This window comes from Mirounga angustirostris, unplaced genomic scaffold (assembly GCF_029215605.1).
Source record: "Mirounga angustirostris isolate CCGP_5_RB_7025 unplaced genomic scaffold, mMirAng1.0.hap1 SCAF_1, whole genome shotgun sequence".
In the NCBI taxonomy this organism is placed as follows: Eukaryota; Metazoa; Chordata; class Mammalia; order Carnivora; family Phocidae; genus Mirounga; species Mirounga angustirostris.
Window position 1 is genome coordinate 60,434,116 of NW_026991709.1, and position 21,293 is coordinate 60,455,408.

Sequence of the window (21,293 nt, forward strand, 5' to 3'; positions counted from 1 at the left end):
GAGTTTAAGAAACAAAACAGATGAATGTAGGGGAAGGGAAGGAAGAATAAAATAAGATAAAAACAGAGAGGGAGGCAAACCATGAGACTCTTGACTATAGGAAACAAACTGAGGATCACTGGAGGGGAGAGGGGTGGGGGATGGGGTCACTGGGTGATGGACATTAAGGAGGGCACTTGATGTAATGAGCACTAGGTGTTATACGCAATTGATGAATCACTAAATTCTACCTCTGAGACTAAAAAAAAAAAAAAAAGGTAAGTCACGGTGCTTGCCATTCAGGAATGTGCTTTACAGGGAGGAGACAGGTTGGCAAATAAGCTGTCACAAAACTTCAGGGGGAATAGAGAAGTATGGGAAATATTCTGTGGTTCTCTTCATGACCAAATCAAATGAAACTCTTATTTCAGCCCCTGATCCTGTGTTGGTGGTGGAGGTTTGTGTAACCTGATGGAATTTTTCACATCGGCTGCTATTAATAACTCCATAAGCCACTGAGTTAGATCTGTTCACTCAGGTAATCACAAACTTCCTCAGGAGCTGCATGGCTACTGAGTCTTAGCTTATGGGCCACGTGTCTTTCATCTCCTCCCGCGCCACCAGTACATGGTTCCCTTACTGAGATTCCTGTGTTCTGGGATATTGGCTACTCACAGATTCGGATGGCCTCCAGTGCACTGGAAAGAGAAACTGAGAGGATTTGTGGCAAGTTTGGAAAGATGGCTAGAGACTTAGAGGGTCCTAAAAATCATCCAGGTCCTTGTCTGTCTGCAGGAAGCAGGATGAATTCTGGCAGTGAGGCCATACTGAAATGCTATCAGCCTAATTAATGTGGTGACATCATTTCATAGAGGCTTGCCTCTCCCTGGATTCCGATGTAGCCATGTCTGCCTGGAAACCTTTGGCAGGCTCACACAACTTCTGAGTGTTCTTTCTTACAATCTGATCCTGCGACACACTTGAAACTTTCAATGCTTTCTGAAAATGAATGCTTTCAGAACTGATTCATCACCTCCCTTACAGTACCAGCCCTTTTTCTGGACCTCCTCACATCTGGGTTTGGTATTTTCATTCTCCAGGTTGCCCAGGCCCAATCTCCAAACAACTTTCAGTTCTCCCATTTTTCTCTTCCCCAGGAGATTCTTCTGTGAGGTGAATGCGACAAAATAGGGAGAGTGCAATATATGTGATACCTGGAACATACTAGGCACTCAGCAAGTGACAGTTCACTTTTTCTCCACCTTTCCTCCCTGAACTAAGCATTAGAACAATTCCACGATTCTCTCACCAGGTCCCAGTGTGCCCTTCTCTCTATTCCATACTATACAACATTACCACCACAGGTATTGTCTAAACTATTCCTATAACAAATCTTATGTCTAATCTGCTGCAGGAGGTTGACTTGTGTTCCTCAGAAAACTATCTAAATCCTAACCCCCACTTCTATGAATGTGACCTTACTTGGATAAAGGATCTTTGCAGATATAATTACTTTAAGGATCCTGAAATGAGATCATCCTGGATTTAGAGTGGACCCTAGATTCAATGACAGGTGTTCTTATAAAAAGAAGGAAAGACAGAGGGAGGGAAAGCCCGTGTGGAGATGGAAGTAGAGATTGGAGTGATGCATCTTCAGACCAAGGAATGCCAAGGACTGCCCACAGCCACAAGAGGCTAGGTGAAAGGTATAGAATGAATTCTCCCCCAGAGGATCCAGAAGGAACTAATCCTGTCAACATTAAATTTGGACTCCCAGAAATGTGAAAGAATACATTTTTTTTAGAGATTTATTTACTTGAGAGAGAGACAGATAGAAAGAGCACAAGTGGGGCGTAGGGACAGAAGGAGATGGAGCAGCAGGCTCCCCACTGAGCAGGGAGCCCAACATGGGGCTCGATCCCAGGACCCTGAGATCATGACCTGAGCTGAAGGCAGATGCTTCACCGACTGAGCCACCCAGGTGCCCCTGAAAGAATAAATTTATGTTTTGTTAAGGCCCCAAGTTTGTGGAAATTTGTATGGCAGCCCTAGGACACTAATACACCCCCTTTGCCTGACCCTTGAGGTTCTTCCCATCTGGGTGTGGCCTGCCCTTCTAAGGTTCTCTCTTTACAACCCTCCTGTACAACTGCCCCCCTTCTCCATATTGCCAATCTCTTGATCATGCAGTGATCAGTGGTACATTTTACCTTTTCCAACGTGACCCCTTTCCCTTCTCTAAAACTCATCGTGTCTTCTGTACTTATCCAAATCCTAATCATGAAATGGAAGGTCTACCATAGTCCATGGCAATTTCTCTTATGTTCTAAATTCTTGTAACACACATTTGACATTGAATCGTGTTTTGTCCAAATAGCATTTGTTTCGCTTTTCACATATGTTTGTATCTCCTTGAGGGCAGGATGTTTTTGTAACACAGAAAATTTTGAATAAGTAAGTGATGTCCAAAAGTGCTGATGGAGAGTGCACGTGTAATGTGCAGAATTGGGTCCTTCGAAAGACATTATGTTGAAGCCCTAACCAGTACCTCAGAATGGGACTGTATTTGGAGATAGGGTTTTTGAAGAGGTAATTGAGGTTAAATGAGGTCATATGAGTGGGCTCTAACCCAATATGACTGATGTCCTTTAAGAAGAAGATATTTGGACACAGACAGACACCGGGCATTCAAGTGCATAGGACAACCATGTGAAGAGGCAGTAAGAGGGTGGCCATCTACAAATCCATGGACAGAAGCCTGGAATAGATACTTCCTGTAGAGCCCTCAGAGGAAACCAATCCCCTGGACTTCCAGTCTCCAGAACAGTGAGAAAATAAATGTCTATTGTTTAAGCCACGCAGCTGTGGTATTTTGTTACGGCAGCCGTAGCACAAGAATACAACAGGTAAAAAGCTAAGACTGAAAGTCAAAAAAATAAGCTCCTGAAAGGGGGAGTAAAAAGATGAACATATTTCTACCTGCACTGCTGACACTCTTCTCTCAAGGGCCAGTCCTTTTCCTAAAATGACACACTCTCTGACGGAGCCCTTCGTAAAGCCCAGAGTCTTCCAGGTTTATTATGAAAACAATATCACTTTAGTATGAAGTTTAAAGAGATCTGCGAGTGGAACTGGCACCTGGCCTCCACCACTCTTCACCCTCTTCTAGAATGATGTTGCTGCCTAACCTACAGTTAGGAATTTACCTGACAGTATCATGAGTTAACCTGCCAACTAAAATTATATAAGGTTTAACCATGGGGCATAAGCCTAGGCATTTTCTGGGATTGGTTGTAAGAGGATAAGGATTAGTGGCTCCACTGAATAGTTGGCTGGTGGGGATCAGGGTAATACTGGTATTTTATTTTATTTTATTTTATTTTATTTTATTTTATTTTATTTTATTTTATTTTATTTTATTATTTTATTTTATTTTATTTTAATTTGCCAAGATTAGATCAGTGTGCTTTTCCTCTTCTCATTCTTTTACCATCCTACAATCTCCATTGCTCAGGGGGAAAAAATGTATTGGAATTGAGTCCATAATATTTAAACTGAATTTGGAATTCTGAGCTCCCTTCTGGAAAATAATTTTCGGGGTTCATTGACTGAATGTAGTATGTCCAGAAGGAGGCATTCAGAATGGAGAGGACCCGAAATACTGAGGCACCCGAGGGTGATTGAAGTATGTGATGTTTGGTCAGAAGTATACAGAAGGCTTGCTGTTGGATGAGGGTATCAGCTTGTTCTCCATGGCTCTTGAGGTAAGGGCTGGATCTGTTAGGTGGACCTTGCAGAATGCTAGTGTCATTTCAACACAAAAACTTCCACTGTATTGTCTAATCCCCTAAGGACCAGAGGTAAAGAGGTGTAGCAGTCCATTGAATGCCATGTAGCTTAGTGGCTAAGAAGGTTTTGGAGTCCTAGCTTTACCTCTTATTAGCTGTGTGACCTAGGCTAGGTACTTAATTCACTTAGCTTTCACATCCCGTATCCCTATCAGAATGGGATTAACGATCACACCTCCCTCATTTGGGTATTAGATGAATTAGTGCACGTCAACCGCTGGGGAAACTGGTGCCAAGAGGGTGGTTTAATGTATTTAGTCAAAGAGTTCATCCATGCCCATGCCTGGTTTTGAGCTCTAGGCTCTGTCTGACTTCATTATGTCATGTTGTTTCCAAGGTCCCTTCCAAAAAATAAAAGGGAAAAAGATATAATTGGGAGGGCAGAGGGGAGTGCATTGGAAAGGAAAGGAGATGGCCCTTTTCTATGGCCAACTAGGTTGCCATAGTTGACAAAATGATCTTATCAGTGAAGTTATGTGTCTGTTTAAACACCAAAAGAAGCAGTTTCTTCTGCTTTGCCCCCAGTCCTCACCTCCTTGTTTTCCTTTCTTCTCCACTCTTCAACCCAGGGCCATCATACCCACAACTGGAATGTCTCTGGTGGAGCCCGTTCTTACCCATTCTTTGTCCTCTTCTACCACTTACATCCATAGAAGGTTGTTTTTGAAAGCTCACTCTGACTCACTATAACAGTAAAAAAATATTAAACTCAGAGTCTAACTCTGTTTCTTATCATAAAACATGAAAATTAAGAAGCCAACAGGGGAGTAAAAGAGCAAGTAAGGAAGGATTTGAAGCAGGTCATGCTCAGAAAAACCTCTGGGGATAATTTATAACCATCACCTCTTGGGTATCTCTTTGAGATAGTCGAGATAGTCCATTCTGAGATGGATGTACCTTGAATTTTGTTAAAATGTATAAGCACCTATTAAGCTCAGTGATCCTGATAATATGTATGATAATAAGCTGTCTGGTTGACACCCATTAACTAGGCTTGTGTCTAGGAGAGAATAGAAAGAATATGAGGTGTTTAATTGGGAATGCTTGTCACTAATGAACAACAAGAAATAGTGTTAAGTTCTTTGAGATATTCATTTAAAAATGCCATCAAAATTTCAGAAAAGTACAATCTCTGAGGTAAAGCTACTATGTAGTAAGAATGGCTCCATCTTAATGCTTTACATACATTATATTATTTGGTCCTCACAACTTGTTGGCATTGTAATCCATATTTGACAGATTAGAAAATTAGGTCAGAGAGGGTCAGTAACATTCTCAAGATCACACAGTACCATACATCTAAAAATTGTGTTAGATACACTTTTCTTAAAGTCATATTTTCCTCTACTCAAATTATGAAAGAGCATAGGAGGAATTGAAGACATAGACATCATGATACATGTTTTCTTCTTACAACAATTTAGTTTTATTCTTTTTAAAGATTTTATTTATTAATTTGAGAGCGAGAGAAAGCGAGAGACAGAGCGCAAGCAGAGGGGGAGCAGCAGAGGGAGAGGGAGAAGCAGACTCCGCATTGAACAGGGAGCCTGGTGACGTGGGGCTTGATCCCAGGATCCTGGGATCACGACCTGAGCCAAATCCAGACGCTAAACTGACCGAGCCACCCAGGAGCCCCGACTTTTACTCTTCTTGACCAAACTGTAAAATATCATTTTGGGCACCGCTAGTATTACAGACTTATTTTTCAAATGTGCTCTGCTTTTTAAATAAAATTAGAAGAAACCTCAATTTTCAAACAGGTGTGAGTGCATTAAGAACCACCGTGTGATTTTAGATATGAATGCTAATTCCTAAACATTAGTTATCATTTCTTAACTTAAGTGCTTCGAATGTTTAAAATGCTACATATTCATGTGGATTTCTCAAGGATATTGGAGCATATATGAGATATGTTCTTTGTGAATATTTAAGCTTATATATATGTATTTTAGATTATATGAATACTGAGAACAGTATACATAGTGTACATTTACATACTATTTCATTTCTCTGAGAGAACTTAACCCTCACAATTATTAAATGTACATAAAATCTAAATAGCAAATATAACATATTGGTACAGGTCTGACTAAGCTGTTCTTTGCTCTTATGATATTGGAAAAGAGAAGAGTTAGTAAAGAAATACAAGCGTTCCTCAAGCCCCTCTTCCCTAAAACACATTCCATCCAATCTCCTGAACTGGCTGGAATATCCGTCTCTACCCCCACCCCACCATCTCAATGCAGTGGGAAAGTCGGTGGGTAATTGGGTCCAGATTGGAGATGTTTAAATATTCATGAGGCTGGCAGGGGACTGGGAGGGGGTGACTGTCTGGAATAGGGGTGGGGGCTGGGGAAATGATTAGTCATTGAAAGCTAGTGAACAATTCTGAGAAAGAGAAAGGGAAGAAAAAGACGGAGGGAAAGGGGGAGAAAAGAGGGGAAGAGAGGGAAGAGGAGAGAGGAGAGAGCCAGAGAGAGGAAGAGGGAGAGGGAGCGAGCGAGCATGTGCGATGAGCAGTAGCTGTGGACCTTACAGTTGCTGCTAACTGCCCTGGTGTGTGTGAGGGAGAGAGAGAGAGGGAGGGAGGGAGAGGGAGAGCGCGCTAGCGCGAGAGAGCGAGTGAGCAAGCGAGCAGAAAAGAGGTGGAGAGGGGGGGAATAAGAAAGAGAGGAGGAAGGAGAGAAGGCAGGAAGAAGGCAAGGGACGATACAACCATGCTGTGCTGTATGAGAAGAACCAAACAGGTAGAGCTAAAGATTTTTACTTCTTGCTGTTGTGAAATTACCAGACTACAATATTTCCCTGTAAAGGCAGAAAAAAAATATTTTAACTGCTTCTGCTCTGGCCATGGTGCTCGCGTTTCCTTAGCATATGGTAACTGATGGTTGCATCCCAGCTTTTATTCCATTCTGTCTTTCATGCTCTGGTTTGCGAACGCTGCTACTAATTAGGATGAGGTTAGAAAAAAATATGCCTGTTTGGCTAGAAATAAGATTTGTGGGGTTCTTAGTGAATGCTCAGCGTTTTAGGTCTCTGGTTTTGCGGGTGTGGGTACAGGAAGGGGTGTGGGGAAAAGATGTGGACTCTACCTACAAGATGGGGAGGCAATCCTTTAAATTATTTGCAAAAAGCGGGGTCGAAGGAATCATATTCAGTAATGAGTGTTGCTTGTTCTGTCCTACGATTTTCTCACATGTGCTGCGGAAGAAGCCTTATTTCGTACATGCATGAGCTTCAGATGGGCGCAGGTATTAATGGAAAAACATGTGAAGGATTTATTTATTTATTTTTCAATGAATGAATGAAACTGTGATTTGGAAGATGTTTTTTTAAAAAGAGATTCTAAAGACAACTGGGGCTGGGGGAGAAATTGGCCGTGTGGAGGGGGGAAATCGCCTTCCCAAGATCGGTAGCCGATTGTGCACCAGCTGGTCGGAGGAGAAGGTGGACCACGCCCCTAGGAGCTTTGGGCTCCGATGGGGATGGGAAAGACGAGCCGAGTATTACCTGTTGGAAATCAGGTCTTTTCCCTTCTCCCTACCCTTGCACCTTTCCGAGGATTGTCAGTGACCGGAGAGGGGCTAACATTTTGGATACTAAGCATGGTGACTCATTTTCATCAGAAGAGGGACACATACAAGCTTAGCGAGAATCCGCGTCCCTCCGTCCCTCCCCCACTACCCAGGTTTCTCTTCTATTTCAAATTGCTCACTTATTTCTTGAAAGACATTTTAGAAACTTGATTGGGCTGAGGGTGGGGAGGAATGACGAGTTCAGTATTCTGCAGCAACAGACAGTGCCCTGGCATTCTCCAAATGAAGCTTTCAAACATTTATTGGAACATGTTTGAGTGATTTTGGCAAAGGTTAAAGAGAAAAAGGGGTGTGAGATGTGGGTGAGTGTGTGTGTGTGTGTGTGTGTGTGCGCGCGCGCGTGTGTGTGCATACTCGTGGGGGGGGGCAGGTCTTGGTCAAAAAGCCCTTTGCAGATTGATTGCCTTAGGGGTGGGGTGCAAAAGATAGGATTTGGGCATTATTCCTGTGCAGGTATTGGATATTGGGCAATTTGTAATACACTCGCTGAATCTGAAGTGGGTGGAGGGGAGCAGAGAAGAAACAGCCTGCCAGCTTTGCACATTTAGCCATCGCCCTGGAAGGGGCGGGGGTGGGGGGGATGAGGATGAAGAAGGAGAGGGAGGGGAAGGGAAACAGAAGCAGAATATAGATCAGTGGGTGCAGAGGGGTGGAGAGGCATGGGAAAAAATAAGTTAAATCAAATAAATAAATAGATAAATAAATTTTTCGAAGTAGCAGACACCCCGGGGTTTTGTGTGGCTTGTGTAGGGGTGTTTAAAAAGAGCATGAGGGTCTTACACGTACCACTTCCCTAAACTGCTATATGGTTCCAGAGATTGATGCTTCCATTGGCTCATTTTCCAAACCAGGACATTTCCTTTTCTTGTCTCCCTTCATTCTAATACATAAATGCAATGGATACAGGTGGCTGGGTTAAGCACACTGTCAAGGAAACGTTCTGAGGTTACCCCACTGGTGAGCTGAGGAAATAAAATTTAGGAAGGCGGAGCCCTAAGGAAGCCAATGCTATTCATTAAAAAAGGTTTCATTTTGGATAGAAAAATATGCCGGTTTACAACTTTTTGCCACCCCATGTAGACATATACAAGTATACACACACCCCCTCCGACAAAAGAAACCAAGCATAATTTTAGAAAGGGAATTGAAGCTAAAAGAATTCCCTTCCCAAAAAGAGGGACAGCTGCCTTCGCTTGGGTTCTATCTCACTAACAGCCCCAAGTATTCACTGTGATGTGCAAAGTGATAAAGCTGAAATTGTGTGTTTGGAGAGTTGTAGAAATTTGCATGTAAATGTATAGAGCCTCCGCATACTTCATGTACAACAGTCAGGCATGTACTCTGCACAGATTCCACATGCCTGCATGTGTTTTAGCATAAATCATATTCAAGAGAGAACATGAAAGGTATAGAAATGGTCATATTTGCCCATGCATTTTATACATGTGTACCTCTGTGTGAAATGGCCATGTGCCCTGTTGAGTACTGTTGTGTATCATTCACGTAAGTCAGTATTTAGGATACCATTAAATCAGAAGGAATGGTGTATTCAGGGCGTGGGCTCCACACTATACTGACTGGCATTTAGATAGCGTGAGTACTTAAGTCTCACACAGGTTTCCTGCTTGTGGGTGAAATGATCCTCTATCAATTCAGGGCAGAACCCGATTGTGTTTATCCCTCTGCCATCTATTCATCATCCTAGTCCTTAACAGGGAATAAAACAAGGGCAAAAACCTGCAAAGGTCTAAACTCTGCCACACCCATGAAATCCAGCAGAAACGTGGGAGGGGGCTGGAAGGACTGCACTTCCTTCCTCTTCCACTTGAGCCGCATAAAGAAGCAATCTTGGATTTCTGAGTTGTAATACATGGCCAGTGGGTGAGAAGAAAGCGTAAATGATCTTTATTAGCCATTAGTTATCACTATGGATTATTATAGCAGGAAGAAGAGCATGAGAGTCGGGTGGAGAACATGATAAAGGAGTGGGCAAAGAGGAATAAAAGAATCCCTGAGATTTTATTGGTTTCTGATTTTCAAATATCTTGGGGCTAACTTTAAATAGCTTAATTACCATGCGTATTGCAGATGATGAAAAACTTGCAAGATGTGATCTGTGTCCACAAAGCCAGAAAACTGAGGTGCTTCCTTTGTTTAAAAATAAGGATTTTAAATTGTAATCGAAGTGTAAAGAATACCAGTGCAAGCCAGTAGTCCCTCCGTCCCCCACCTCTCAACCCCACCAATATCTGCTTTTTTCCTCATAAAACAAATAATTCTTATCTGAGGGAGTGTGATCTGTGGTTTGGAATTCCAGCCTCACTGCGCCTTTCCCTTGCGGTGTTGGAAAGGTGTGGAAGGATGCCGCCTTGCTGCTTAGTGCAGACCATTCCTCCTAGTGATAAATTGGATTCCTCCTAAATCTCCCTGAGCCACACCCAGTGTCACCCAGGGACTAAGTGAATTAATTAAATGGAGGCATTCTACTTAATAAAATTGAAACTGTTTTTTTTTTTTATGGTGATTTCTATCACACATTTCCGAATTTAAACAGAAGAGGAAATTATTTAAGGGCTTTTTTTTTTTTTTTCTGCCAAATTATCTGGACTTGCAGAGAACCTTAGAAAATTCACAGTAAATCTAGAAATGAGTTCATATCTGGTGACTGTAATTCCTTCTAAGCCATGCCAAGGTGCATACACAATGAGCCCAGCTTTCTCATGCTGTCAATCTACAACTCAAGTCCCCCCACCCCCCTAGGCTGAGGCAATGGGGATAAGAAAATGTAGGGTTAATTTTCTCTCTTGCTGAGTTGGCAAAACTACAGAAACCTCCTTTCATGTTTTATGCGAAAGGGCAAAGCTCCCGCTCACTGAGAGGGAGAGTAGCTTGGGTCTCCTTTGCCTCCCTCATGGCGAAATTGTCAGTGCAGTGCGTGGGGCTGATTAATCCACATACTTCAGTTTTACCTGACCCCATAAAGAAGGGGGGGTGTCTTTCAGTCAACAGGAGCGCATATATATTAACCAAATGTTCCCCTTGTTCTCATTGATAGAGTAAGACAAGTCTAAAATCTTCCTCTATTTCAAAGGATGAACATACGCAGGTCATTTCAAGAGAAGATACAGCATTTAATTATTCACTTCCCTATTAGCTATCAGAGAGGCATTCAGGCAACCAACATGTCTGTTATCAATCAAGAAAGTGATTGTGGGCAATTCTCCCTTCTGAGTTTCTGAAGTGTGGTCGGATTGCCTCTGCACCATTGTACTGAAGTCTGCTTAACATTCTCTGAGGTGTTGGGAAGAGCACTGTGCTGAGAGTCCTCAGTTTATGCCACTTACTCATTCTGTGATCTTGAATGAATCACATAATACCGGGCTTCAGTTACCTCCTGTAAGATGAAGACTAAAAAAATAAAACAAAACAAACAAAACCCCACCTTGCTGACCCTAAAGGGCTTTTGTAGAGATTAAACAAAATTCATGTGAAGACAAAATCAATACAAATGTAAGAAAATTTTCTCTCCAAGTTGTGCGATGGGAGTCTTGGCTTGGGATTGCCTGTTTGTCAGGATTGTGGTGTGCCTACTGTCAGTGAGCAATTCCTTCTGGTCAGGGGTGATTCCTTCTCTTTAGCACTCCTCATTCACTATTCCATTTACTTTAATAAAGCTTCTGTTCTCATATTCTAAAAAAGATACCACCTCCAGTGACTCTTTGGTTTCCATCTTATTTGATATCTCTTTGGCATTTTGTATTGTTGTCCTTTCCTCTTCCTGAAATTCCTCACTTGGCTCCCATGAGAGCTGCCTTAGCTCTCCTCCCTCTCAGAGAAGCTTTTCTCAGTCTTCCTTGTTGACTTTCTCACTCTCTTCCCCTCAAATATCAATTATCTTTTCATTAATGATCTTGATCCACTTCTCTTCTCATTTGACACACTAATTCTAGGTGGTCTCATCCATTTTGGAAGTTTTAACTGCCAGGGTGATTTCCCAATCTGTAGACTAGATATCTTTCCTCTGTGCCTGATCCGTGGATATCACTAGGTCTAGGTATTTCAGAGACACCCGCACTCATTATGTACAAAACCAGACTCAGTGTCTTCTGTGTGGTACCACTTAGTCTTCCTCCAAATTCCATCCCTTATGCTATAACACCATCTATCCAGCCTCCAAGCTCTAGGAACCTGGGTGTAATCTGAAGGCAGTCCTTGCTTTCAATCCTCACATCCAGATACTAAATTTTTCGATTATAGGTAAAAAGCTTTTGAATCCGTCCTCTGCTTTTCAACTCCACCACAAATAACCTGGTTCTGACTTTTGTTACCTCTCATCTAGACCAAGGCAATAAGCTTCTTGCTTGGACTTCCTATCTCCATCTTGCTCTTCAATTCTCCTTGCATAGAATACCACAGTTATCTTTACCTAATGCAAATCTGGTCATATTATTTTCCTTGTTAAAATCCACCAGTGGTTCCCTGTTAACTGTAAGCTAAAATACAAAGTTCTCGGCATGGATGACATGATCTAGTCTTGCCTACCTTTCCAGTCCCATCCTCAAATACCTGCTCCTCAACCTGATGATACCACATCTATATTTCAGGCCCTGGTGCTCTTGCTCATACTGTATACTTTGTCCACATGACACTTCTGTCTCTGCCTGGAAAATTCCCATTTCCTCTGTCAGAGTTAGCTCTTTGAAGCCATTCTTGACCTCCCTGAGTTCCACTTTCTTTGTGACCATTCTATATTTTGTAGCATCACTATTAAATCACTTGTTGCATTATATAGCTTTTTTTTTTTTCATAAACCAGTGTCTCTACTGTGAGCTGCTTGGGTGGAATCTTAATTCTTTCCCTAGTTCCAGGCCTATCACAATGTTGGACATGTAGAGTAACTGGCTTTATCTGTGGATAATATGTTTCCTAAATAAATATAAAACCAGGTTTACAAACTTTCCATAAATTGTGGCATGGCTAAATGGATGGAACCACTAGTAGTAAATTTTTGCTTAATCTATTGGCATCAAATTTTGAGATGAAGCTAATCATCATTGATTGTTATTATTGATGTATAAATATGATAATCACCAGTTTTTAATGAAAGCAGACACAAAATGAGCCCATTTATATTGTGGTTCTCCAAACTACGTAACTGGTGCTATCTGGAAACATCCTTTCAGTGTCCTCCCACAACAACCCAGCAAACTAGTCCACCCTCTGAGGTTAGCAGAGTGCCAGGTTAGACACATGGTTACCAGTCTTGGATCTTCTATTGCTCTTCCTTTAAGATCCCACAGTGCTTACACATGGTGCTTTGCCCACAACTGTTCCAAATAGAATTTGACTCAGTTTCTCGCTACTTAGTTGATTTACCTCATTGACACACAAACTTCCAAAAATATATGTAGTGTTGGCCTGTGCCCTGGGGTCTGTGCTCAAGAATCAATTTTACCTTTACTTGGGTTTCTTTCCTTCCCACTGAAGTATCCAATTACTATTCCACAAAGGGAAATCTCTCATGGAGGTAAAAGGAGGTTGAATGGTAAGTAGCCCCTCAAATGTCTGTTACATGAATGAGAATCAGATCAACCTTATCTTTCTTACATTTCAATGGACTGAAGGGATTTGGCTTCTGAAGTAGGCCTATTGTGGTTAATATAGGGCAAATTGCAACCACAGCTCTCCATGAAAATGCGCTTTGCCAGACTCTACATAGTTTATTTTCTCTGACTGAATTGGCATGGCCTTGAGAAGAACAGTAAGACAAAATGATTTATAGGTGAAGTTTGTCTTCAACTGCTAAAGCTGGGTAATGTTTTCTAATCTCCACACCTTTATTCCATATCTTGCTCATTGCTCTCAATCTCTTTCAATCTCTTTCTTTGGGTTTTTCTTTTTTTTCCCTCCTCAGGTCCAGGGGGAGGTTTCTGATTATGTAATACCGGCCTATGCTAGTGTTTGATGCATGAGGCTATGAAAAGAGAACTTAAAAAAAAAAAAGTGTTCCTTCCAACTTTCCAAAGAGGTGTTTTAGACAAAATAGATATTTTAAGCTATGTCTAGCACATAGTAGCTTCTCAATAAAAAATATTCATCGAAGGAATAAAAGTAGGAGGGAAAAGGGGCGCCTGGGTGGTTCAGTTGGTTGAGCTTCCGACTCTTATTTTCAGCTCAGGTCATGATCTCAGGGTCCTGAGATTGAGCCCTGGATAGGGCTCATTCATCAGGGAGTTTGCTTCTTTCTTTCTCCCTCTGCCCCTGCCCCTGCTCGCTTGTGCTCTCTCTTTCTCTCTCTCCCTAAAATAAAAATTAAATAAAATCTTAACAACAAATAGGAAGGGAGAGATGGATAATGGGCCATTAGGGGAGGTGTTTTGGAGCAGACTATTCCTGTGAACTTATTCAGAGCTGGCTTTGTGTAAATGCATACTCAATTCCATTGGTCCTCCTCACAAAGTGGTTGTGGTCAAAGTTACAATTCCCTCTCCTGTCTGCTGAGATCAGAGTGCCACACTCGCAGAGAGTTCGGGTTATAGTATGGGAGTGTGACCCTCCAGATTCCCTATCCTTAATTATTTACAGATCTTATTCTTTTAGATATTCTTTGTTTAATGTCCTGTTTCATGTCTTTGTAGTGAAATAAACCCTTCCCCTGAGTTCTAGACCTGGCTCTGCCAATTGCTTGTCCTGTGACCTTGGGTAAGTAACTTAATCTTTCTGAGCCTCAGTTTATCCATCTATATAGTGGGCACATAAAAAGAACACTCCAAATCCTGACTTGCCTTTTCTACTAGGTTGGTGTGAGGCTCAAATAAAGTGATAAAAATAAAAGTGTTTTGCAAACAATGTGTTTTCAAGTGTAAGATATTATTAACTGAGGAATATCACATACTAAAACCCAAAGTGTTCATGGTTCTATGCAAAGAAGTACCCTTGCTTTCTGTATAAAATCCATTCCCACCTCTCCTTATTCTCTACAGAGTAAATAGGAACCATGCTAATGGATGGGAGCATAGTATATCTTTATCATTTCCTTCAAAAACTTTAGTGACAGAATTTAAATAAGCCAATGTTCAAATTGTCATGCAACCCCAGGGTCAGTTCAAATGCATTTAGAAATCTCCACTATTTTTCCTTTGATCTTTTTCTGTTTTAGTCTTTCCTTCATATTTAGATTTTTTCTCTTCTCCATTTGTTAAGCTGGCTGCTTCTCCCCCATCCCCATCCCCATCCCCATCCCCACCCCCACCTCACTTCTAAACTGGGTTCTCGGCACTCAGATTACCAGGCATGCTGTGCTCACATCCATCACATGAGGGCCCAGTCAGGCAGAAGAATAGGCGTGTGGGGCTGGTTGGGCGTGACTGACTATTGCGATGAAACCTGATTGGGGCAAGCACAGTTCAAAGATTATCACCTGAGCACCATTTTCATACAACTTCAAGGTTCCCCGATGCATCAGGAGTTAACCTTGATCAGAAGAAGTGATATGCAATCCTGAACCTTTTCCAACCCAACTCTTTTTTTTTAAGATTTTTTTTTAAAGATTTTATTTATTTATTTGAGACAGAGAGAATGAGAGAGAGAGAGCACATGAGAGGGGGGAGGGTCAGAGGGAGAAGCAGGCTCCCTGCCAAGCAGGGAGCCCGATGCGGGACTCGATCCAGGGACTCCAGGATCATGACCTGAGCCAAAAGCAGTCGCTTAACCAACTGAGCCACCCAGGCGCCCTTTTTTTTAAGATTTTATTTATTTATTTGACAGAGAGAGACACAGCGAGAGAGGGAACACAAGCAAGGGGAGTGGGAGAAGGAGAAGCAGGCTTCCTGCGGAGCAGGGAGCCCGATGCGGGGCTTGATCCCAGGACTCTGGGATCATGACCTGAGCTGAAGGCAGACGCTTAACGACTGAGCCACCCAGGCGCCCCTCCAACCCAACTCTAATGCCCTATATAATCTTCTAAACTCAGGATCTTTACAAAGGACATTTCAGTTCTCCTGTATCCCTGATTGATAGACATAAATTACCAATTTAATAAAATTTATCAAATTCTCATATAGGCAATGGAATTTTGCAACCTAAAGAATTTGATTTCTTAATATATGGGTAATATTTGAAAATATTTTAAAGTGTAATAATTGGATCAAGTTTGTCCAGGACATTCTGTTTCTCCTAGAAGTAAAAGTCTAATATAGAAAAATTAATATCATGCATATTTTGGAAAATCTTTCATATATCAGACTGTATAGAGTTTAATAGAAAAGCATATTAACTAGAAATTTCAAAATAAGCTGGTGTCCAGAGGAAACAATCATTTCTTTGATTATGTTTACAGTTTATTAAGGGTCAATATCACCCCTTAATCCCTCACTCTCGCCACCTCTCTCTCTCTGTCTCTTTCTGTCTCTCAGTCTGTCTCTCTCTCTACACACACACACACACACACACACTTCTATTATTTATATGTACTTTGATGGGGTATAATAGAAACCAACTTTAAGTCTATGAAAGAGATCTATCAAAAGGAAACTAGGTATCACACAAAACTAAGAAGTTGAACAGCTAAGCTCATAGAAACCTCAAGAGCAGGAATTCATAGACTTTATTTCTGGAGCCCTGAATTTAAAAGACCCAGTTACTAATAACCTTAGCTTCTCTATCTCACAATTCAAAATTCTAAATGAGAGATAAATATAAATATGTATATGTGTGTGTATATATATCATCTGTTCACATTCAAAGAGAGAGAGAGGATATAGAGAAAGAATGAGAATGAATGAATCTAATTGGTCCTTATTGGATCAGCTAGTTACCAATAAACCAATTATCTCTGATTGGAGGAAGGGCCAAGTCGCACTCCAGACACAATTTTTAGAGGCCCACACCAGTGAATCTATTGAGAGAGTAAATTGGCTGAGAAAGAGTCTCCTGTATATATATGTATATGTGTGTAATAGGGTAGCTAACCAGATCAGGAGGGACTTACCTCAGATGTGGTGGACACTAATTTTTCCCATTGGTTGCTTTCAATTTGTCCTGTATTGCGTATTCCTATTATTGGTAGGGTTATCATCCCTGACGATTCAAAAAAGGAAGCAGTAACCAAACAGATAACTGATCCCATAAAAAAGAAAGGTTAGGGCAAATCTCCACACCTGGAATTGATAAGCACTGGGTTTTCAAGGTCTTCCAGGAGCTGAACTCTGGCAGGTACTACCTGTCTAAGAGGAATACTAGCTACCATATATTCTTGCTAATTTCACATAGGGTAACTTTGCTCTAGTTTTTCTTCTTTAGTTTTTGGGATCCATTTCTGCAAAAGGATTGGGCAATAATGGGTGTAGAACATCTCCCTTGGATTTGTATCAGAGAAATGCTACCCCTTGATATTAGTCATCTCATTTTGAATGTCCTTGAATTAATTCCAGCAATAATCATCATATGTATCTATTTTTAGCAAATTGGCACTTTCTGAAATATTGAGCTGTTATCTCCATATGCACCAGTTTGCTCTAAATGTAGAATTTTGGTAATTAGCCTTACATCCATTATTTATAATCCCAGTTCCAATAACTATTCAGAAAATGTTATTTTTAAATGAAAATTTGAAAGACCCTAATATCTTCCCATTAACAACTATATAAAAGAACTAGATAAGGAGAGTAAAAAATAAATTAATTAAATGATCTCCAAAGGTTAAGCAAAAATTGGCTGCTTCAGAATCTAAATCTAAATGACTTCAGAATCCCTTAGCACAACTAGCCAAGGAACTGGCACAGACCAGGGGCTGTTAGAATGCAAATCCTCTTCCCACTCTTACTTTGTTTTGGTTCAGAAACCAACTTACCTGCTTGGGGTATAAGATGAGAAGTAAAATCTCCTAATTACCAAACTAGATCCTTAACAGCTATTCCAAAGATGCCTTCCACAGTTCCATCTAAACTCCAGTAGAGGCAATTGTCTCCATTATTTACCTCTCCACCCCACCAATTAAACCAGAATTCTTTAAAAAGAAAATTCTCGATTTCTAATACTTAACTTGCAGTTAAATTTCTAGGTATATGTCCTATTGAGGGCAGCTCGATTTGGCTATCCAGACTCTTAAATATAGGGCTCTGGGGGGGGAAGAGCAACAGGTATTGGGTATGATTTGGTGGACATTGCATTGGAAGGTCCTTTCTCTTTAAATCACTTTTAAAAAGGTGTTATTTTATTTGAGAGATGTAAATTAATAGTGAGACTTTGTAAGTGGCCCATCATCGACTTACTCCATTTCATCTTTACCTAGGCATTTGAAGAATTTTTCTTCCAAAGTTTTATTGGATTAATGTTTCTAAAAACTTCTGAGATTTTCAAAAGGAGGGAGAGCATGATATCATCTCATTTAAAAAAACATTCGCTTTTTCTTTACTCAGATCTGACGTGGGGGTTTGGTTTATTCAAATGTATTTTGTTCTGAAGAGTATCTTTTGCAATCTTCCCTTAACCTTGCATCTCAAGGACTTGTTTACTCAGATCACCTGGGAAAGCTACTCTGGAGAAATCAGGTTGGTATTTAGTATTCATTTGAATAAGTCTTTCATGCTAATATAAATTCAATGTTCCTCATGGCTTTGATTGCCTTTGATTGAAAGACACTGGGGTGATAGCTTTTGATAACTCAGCCAGATTTGTGCTCCATACTGAGAGTTGTATAGAAAACATGAAGACCTTGTTTCTTGTATATTTTTTCTTCCATCTTGAACTTCATACCTTACATCTCTGGGGTGAAACCACTATAGAGGAGGAAATGAAGATTACTATAATTGAAAAGGGAGGAGGAGCTATAAAACAGAATTACTCAGTTTGGAATTGGGCCATAACCCTCTAGTAAAAACTGTCATGGGAAATTTAATGACCACAGATGGCTCCGACTTCACTTCTGAACATCAGCTGGAAGATGCAATAAGCCCACAATAAGCCTAAGAACAGGCGTATTTAGGAAAGAATCCAAGAAGTTTGGGCATTAGTTTACTTATGTATATTCAAGCACACTCAGGACCAAATTCAGGTTTGTCCTCACTTAAGCGGGAAGAAACTATTGATTCTTTTCTTTTCCTTTTTTTTTTTTAACATTTTATTTATTTATTTGAGAAAGAGAAAGAGAACAAGAGAGAGCCAGAGCATACGCAGGGGGAGGAGCAGAAGGAGAGAGAGAAGGAGGCTCTCCGCTGAGCAGGGAGCCTGATGTGGGGCTCGATCCCAGGACCCTGGGATCATGACTTGAACCTAAGGCAGACGCTTAACCAACTGAGCCATCCAGGCACCCGAAACTATTGATTCTTGACTTAGAAAAGAAATGCCAATTTTGTCATCACAGGTATTGCCCTATTTTACGCAAGACTGTATCTTTCAATACTTAACGGGTTTTTCTGCAGGCCTCTCCGATTCTACGTTATCGTTCTAGTGACGTTGGAACTGATTGGCTCATGAACAAACTGAAATTTATTTTATTAAATATATTTTATCAATATTGTTACTTTGAACTTGGGTATACTGTAAAAATCTATCCATAAAGAATCAAACTATAAGAACCATAGGAAAACCAACAGAAAATTTAATTTTCCCATAATCCAAGATTTTCAGATACTAGAAATATATATTTTTTTCTTTTTATTCTTTGTTGGTGCCTCAGAAAGTCTCATGTTAAACTAATTATCTTCTCCCTAGGTTAGAACTCTGACTCCTCTACTCTTGGTAATATCTTTGAGAGATAACAGCACATTCCCAATTTCCCAGCTCATAACCTGGGAATAACTGATTATTCATCCTTCTCTCACAAAAGCCATAATATCAGTTAGCAAATTCTACTTGTGGTATCTTTCACATCTGTCCTTTCCTTCTTCTGCCAGCCTTTTTCAACCAGCAATCTAAAAGACAACCAAGCCTTAAGGCCTATGAATGTACATAATGAATTAACCTCTTTCCTATGTGTCTAGACTGGTACTAGGAACACACCATCCTTGTGAGAATGGAGAAGATCATCACTCAAGTCATTTATTTATGTTCTGTGGTTCAGATGAGAAGCTCCAGGTGAGAAAGGCTGGATAGTCACCAAAATTCCTTGCTTTTGGCATTGGCTTTGCACACTGCCTTTTGGTTAATCTTACATTTCACTCTACTTTTTCTCAAAATGTCAATGGTATTTCTTTGTTTACAGGGTTAATTCCAATTTATTTGTTTATGATTGTTTTTAAGGGCTCCTCAGAATCTTGCCCTGCCTTCTACTGGTTCCGTCATTGACTGGGCTTGTGAATTTATTTATTTGTTTGTTTGTTTATTTATTTATTTATTTATTTGACAGAGAGAGACACAGCGAGAGAGGGAACACAAGCAGGGGGAGTGGGAGAGGGAGAAGCAGGCTCTCCGCTGAGCAGGGAGCCCGATGTGGGGCTCGATTCCAGGACCCTGGGATCATGACCTGAGCCGAAGGCAGACACTTAACGACTGAGCCACCCAGGTGCCCCTAGGCTTGTGAATTTAAACAAATTTAATCTCTTTGGGTTGTCATCTCCTTTAAATTAGACAAAGTTGTGTCTAAGGCCTTCCAGCTTACAAAATAACATGTTCTGTAGCTAAGCTGCTCCTCCACTTCGGCATCCTGTCCCAGCCAGACTTAATATGAATTTAAGTATTAAATGTACTTTTGTTCATTGTCATTTCCACTACTTGCTAAGTCCCCTTTCTGCCTACTTCAATCTTACTCAACCTAAGTCCTGAATCAAGAGTTATCTCATGTTGAAGGCCTTTCTGACTACCACAGTTCTCCGTGATTTCTTCCCCTCTTAGATCTTCAGTAGCATATACTACCTGTCCCATTTCTTCAGCATACATTAAACAGAGCCTTACTTAATTGGCCGTATGTATTTATATGTACCTGATTTCTCCCAACTAGTTACAAACTCTTTGAAGGTAAGTTATCAAGTTCAGTATCTGGTTCAAGAAACACATATTGATTGATATCTTGATATCTACTCTTCAGTAGCTCTGCATTAGACTCCAAGGCAGTATACAATACAAACAGAAGTCTCAGTAAACTCTGGGAAAGACAAGTGGAGCTATCTTGCATGGGATCTCGCTAGGACATCTGAAACCATGAAACATGTTTTCTCTCTTGAATATCTTTACTTTCTTGGCTTCCATAATGCCTATTTTAGCTCCTTTTTCTCTCTTGCATCTTTGGTTGCATATTTTTTATTTCTGCCCCCCTCCCTTGGCTCCTCTTTCTCTACTAACTGAAAAGTTGGTGTTACCCAGGCTTTTGACCTTTTTCTTGAATGTTCTTCCTCAATAGAAGCATCATGAGTAATCTAATTCATGCCCACAACTCCTACATGGACAAGTCTCAAATTCTCTAGGCTCTCCAGTCAAACCTATCCTTGTGGGGCCTACCTTGCTTTATATCTAACTGTCCCCTGGAAATCTTTTTCTGACTGCCAACAGGATCCCCAGTCTCAACATACCTTAAAGATCAGTCATCATTTCTTGTCCCCAAATCTCTTCTCCTTTCTCATCCAGTCATTTAAATGGAAATGGAATCCTGATTCATTCCTCCCATCTCTATTTGATCATTAGATGCCACTCTTTTTTCCAGTTTCTATAAGTAAAAAGCCCCTTTCATTCTTCCCTTCCCTCACTCTCTACCTCAAAAATATGTCTTGGCTCGGTCCACTTTTCTCCATCTCCTCTATCATTGCTAACCCCCTCATCTCTCATGGAGACAAATGCAATAGGTTTGGGCTCCTGGGTGGCTTGGTTGGGCATCTGCCTTCGGCTTGGGCCATGATCCTGGGGTCCTAGGATTGAGTCCTGCATCTGGCTCCCTGCT

The 21,293-nt window shown here is 40.9% G+C and overlaps 1 protein-coding gene and 1 long non-coding RNA gene across 2 annotated transcripts in view; one reads left to right on the top strand and one right to left on the bottom strand.

Annotated features, from left to right (window-relative positions):
• The window catches only part of LOC135364628 (uncharacterized), an 81,278-nt gene that overhangs the window by 37,265 nt on the left and 22,720 nt on the right, over positions 1-21,293 (bottom strand). The window lies entirely within an intron of this gene.
• GAP43 (growth associated protein 43) overlaps positions 6,442-21,293 on the top strand; it is a 101,157-nt gene continuing 86,305 nt past the window's right edge. The window contains exon 1 of the mRNA XM_045902912.3: positions 6,442-6,574. Within this exon, the coding sequence (XP_045758868.1) occupies positions 6,545-6,574 (30 nt within the window). The 5' untranslated portion in view covers positions 6,442-6,544. The remainder of the gene's footprint in view (positions 6,575-21,293) is intronic.